Source organism: Lathyrus oleraceus, chromosome 6 (genome assembly GCF_024323335.1).
Source record: "Lathyrus oleraceus cultivar Zhongwan6 chromosome 6, CAAS_Psat_ZW6_1.0, whole genome shotgun sequence".
Taxonomy (NCBI): Eukaryota; Viridiplantae; Streptophyta; class Magnoliopsida; order Fabales; family Fabaceae; genus Lathyrus; species Lathyrus oleraceus.
In genome coordinates this window covers 263,411,120-263,415,191 of record NC_066584.1, presented here as the reverse complement: position 1 = coordinate 263,415,191, position 4,072 = coordinate 263,411,120, and the positions used below count along the sequence as shown (strand labels likewise).

The 4,072-nt window shown below is 35.2% G+C and overlaps 1 protein-coding gene across 1 annotated transcript; it reads left to right on the top strand.

Annotated features, from left to right (window-relative positions):
- Positions 1 to 410: 410 nt before the first annotated feature.
- Positions 411 to 2,300, top strand: LOC127094370 (protein ASPARTIC PROTEASE IN GUARD CELL 2). The gene is made up of 2 exons (XM_051033210.1): positions 411 to 1,231; positions 1,417 to 2,300. The coding sequence occupies exons 1-2, from the start codon at positions 550 to 552 to the stop codon at positions 2,175 to 2,177; spliced, it is 1,443 nt and encodes a 480-aa protein (XP_050889167.1). The 5' UTR covers positions 411 to 549; the 3' UTR covers positions 2,178 to 2,300.
- Positions 2,301 to 4,072: the final 1,772 nt, after the last annotated feature.

Here is a 4,072-nt window from a genome sequence, read left to right as displayed (position 1 = left end):
ACCTAGATTAAATGGAGAAAAGCCAAATAATTAAAAGTACAAGAAGATCTAAAAAAAATTATAAGAAAAACTTTTTTAAAAATCTTGAAATTAACTAATTGAATCAAACATAATTTTTTTTAAGAACATTATATATAATTTGTTCATGTAGTCGCTTAATAAAAGAAAGCTTAATTGGTATTGTTTCAAAAATTAATGTTATAAGTATAAAACAAAACATCTTGTTATATTGGTATTGTTTCAAAAATTAATGTTATAAGTCTAAAACAAAACATCATGTTATAATGCAATGAAAACATTTTGTAAAATTACAAAATTTATTTAAACAGTGGAAGATTGTAACACAACTTAGTGTCTATGCTTTTTTTTTAATCATTTCTCTTTTATCATTTTATTTTATAAAAAAAACACATAAATAAGCACTAAAGTTATGAATGATTTTTCTTCCACAAAAGTCGCTGAATTCGGAAAGAACCGTTTCCCCTATGTCAGTCACAGGACACATCCCTCTTTAGTCAATCATTATCTTCCTCACACTTCACCACAACAATGCTCCTAAACTCATTCACCCTAATCCTGCTTCTAACCCTAACCACTTCCATTTCCTCTCCAATTCCATCACCACCACCACATTCCCACTTCCAACATCTCAATGTAGAAAAAGCAATCATAGAAACAAAACTAAAACCACCCAAGCAACCAAACCATCATTCCCAACACAAACAACAACAAGAACAGCAACCTCAATGGAAAACAAAACTATTTCACAGAGACCACATAAACCTCATAAACCCCACAACCAACAACAACCATAAAACCCGTTTCAACTCACGAATCAAACGAGACATTAAAAGAGTAACCTTCCTCCTTAACCGTCTCAACAAAAACACAGAACAAACAACAACAGCAACAGAAGCTAGCTTTGGATCTGATGTACTTTCAGGTACAGAATCCGGAAGTGGAGAATACTTCGTTAGAATAGGAATCGGTAGTCCTCCTATTTATCAATACATGGTAATCGATTCAGGCAGCGACATAGTCTGGATTCAATGTCAACCTTGTGACCAATGTTACAACCAATCTGATCCTATATTCAACCCTGCCACTTCTGCTTCCTTCATCGGTGTTTCGTGTTCCTCCTCCGTTTGTAATCAGCTTGAAGACGATGCTGCTTGCCGTAAAGGGAGGTGCGGATATCAAGTCGCATACGGTGACGGATCGTATACCAAAGGTATGTACTCTGTACAGTATGAATACAGTACCAGACAACAATCCTCACTTTTTTTTTTACTTTTTTGACTTCACTTTCTAGAAAAATTCAAAACACTTTTCATTTTTTATTCACTGTTACGATAAGATATTTATTTATGTAGAGTTATTCAACTGAACTGATTTAACTTATTTATAATAATATAGGGACACTTGCTCTTGAGACGATAACAGTTGGGCGAACTGTTATCCAGGAGACAGCAATCGGATGTGGACATTGGAATGAGGGAATGTTTGTTGGAGCGGCGGGCTTGTTGGGCCTTGGAGGTGGGCCTATGTCATTCGTGGGCCAGCTAGGAGCCCAAACCGACAGAGTCTTTGGATACTGTCTCACATCTCGAGGAACCGGAACATCCGGTTCTCTCGAGTTCGGACGTCAAGCAATGCCTGTCGGAGCCATGTGGGTCCCTCTCATTCATAACCCATTCTACCCAAGCTTCTACTATGTCTCCCTCACAGGTCTTGCTGTTGGAGGCATTAAGGTTCCAATATCAGAAGAAATTTTTCAGTTAACCGATTTAGGAACCGGAGGAGTTGTTATGGATACCGGTACAGCCGTTACCAGGTTACCTACTGTTGCTTACAATGCTTTTCGGGATGCGTTTATTGGTCAGACGACAAATTTGCCACGTGCTAGTGGGGTTTCTATTTTTGACACGTGTTATGATTTAAATGGTTTTGTGACGGTTCGGGTTCCGACAGTGTCGTTTTATTTTTCGGGTGGTCAAGTGTTGACGTTTCCGGCGAGGAATTTTTTGATTCCGGCTGATGATGTTGGGACTTTCTGTTTCGCGTTTGCTCCTTCGGGTTCGGGGGTTTCTATTATAGGGAATATTCAGCAAGAAGGGATTCAGGTTTCTGTTGATGGAACTAATGGGTTTGTAGGATTTGGACCCGATGTGTGTTGAAGCAAACCTTGTGTTGTCGTATGTCATTAGCAACACAACAATCTCGATTTTTGGTAGTTTACGTAATGTCACGTATTGTATTAACACATTTATTATGTCGAAGAAATAGAATTATTGATCTTAGCCTTGGTCTTTATTTTCATTACATTTTAATTTTGAGAGACCTCATAAAAGAGGATTTAATTTGTCATCCTCCGATTATACCTAACAGTTTCATACATTTCTTTAATTCTAAAATTCCCTCGTATCAAAATTTCATGAAAATCCAAGTAGTGTAATATAAATTTTTGGTAGGTGTTATGTATCGGAAAATTTACAATTTTTAGTATAGGTGATGCGTTATTGATATTTTTGCAATTTGTCATGTTATAATAGAAATTTTAACCTAATGAAATTTTTGATAGTGTTAAATTCCAATAGTTACAATTTTGTCGACGTCTTTGTATGACTGTGATTGCAATGACTATTTTGTGTGGTCCAAAATTATTACAAAATTGTATAAATAGGGGGTCATGTGTTGTTAACTTGTATAACATCATACAATGTTTCTTCCTCAATTTCTATTCAAGGCAAAAGTGTGTTACACTGGGGAGAAATCTTATGTACAGTTTCAGATTCCGCAGGGCACCTCATATCTCACTGCTTTGAAAGACAATCTGAGGAGTGTGGTTAAAAACTAGTTTCATACATATATGATCGATAATGAGAGAAATGTTGCATACGACCTTGTTGAGTTGAAGACCGATGAAGATTTGAAGGGTATGTGGAGAATAATTCACTATAGGAATAACAACGCTTTTACCAAATGTTGTGTTGTTTCGCCTACAAGAACAGTTTTCAAAGGTTGTATTGTTTCGCATTCTGCAACACTTCACAAAGTGTTGCTTATTTCCAATTCAAACCTATTGCAACACTTCACAAATGTTATCTATTTCTTAATTCAAACATACTGCAACATTTCACGAGTGTTGTCTATTTCTGAATTCAAAAACTAATCCTCACTTGAATATTTTTTTATCATTTTAGAACACACTCAAGATTATTAATTGTTAATAGTTTACAACAATCTCTCACTTGTTCTAATAATGACAAAATTAATTCTAGAAAAAGAGAAATAAATAATGTTAATATAGTTAGGTATCTTTCGATTTAAAATTTAACCTTAGTGAGGACAACGCAAAGTCTAATCGGAATGTTAGGTAGTAATGATTTTAAACCAATAATCCATATGATTATATCGGCATTACCTTACACACATTCTTTAAGGATTTTTCCCCTACATATCTCGCTTAGCACTTATTTATGGTCATGTGCTTTCCTATTTCATGAATTTTTCGTGAAAGAAATTTCAACTCTCACTTTGAGACGACACCATGTTGAAATTCACATAGGTGAAGTTCATATTGTATCCTTTTCCATGAGATACTTATTCTCGGTATTGAACTTCATTAAGAGTTTGGAAAAACTCGACCCTCAATTTAAAATAGTCAACATTATTATCAAATGTCCGACAAACATTCAAATCAACGACTTGTTATTACACATTGAGTCTTGAGGTCAATGTTCTGTTAACATAAGATTGGGTTGTTGTCGATGTTGGAACTCTTATTCAAGGAGTTCCAACCTCATACCTCTCGAGGTTCTCTTTACTAAGCCTCTGGCCAGTGGCTTAGTAAATGGATCAACCAAATTATAATTTGGTCGTATATATGTGAATGAAATGATTACATCCTTAATCAATTTTCTCATGAAAAAATGTCTAAGTCATACTTGCCTAAACTTTCTGTTATACACTTTTTGTATGCTCTAGGCAAAGTGGCTTGACTACCGCAATGTATTAACACCTTTGAAACATTGTATTTAGCCAATGAAACTTCCAACAGAAAGTCCCTCAA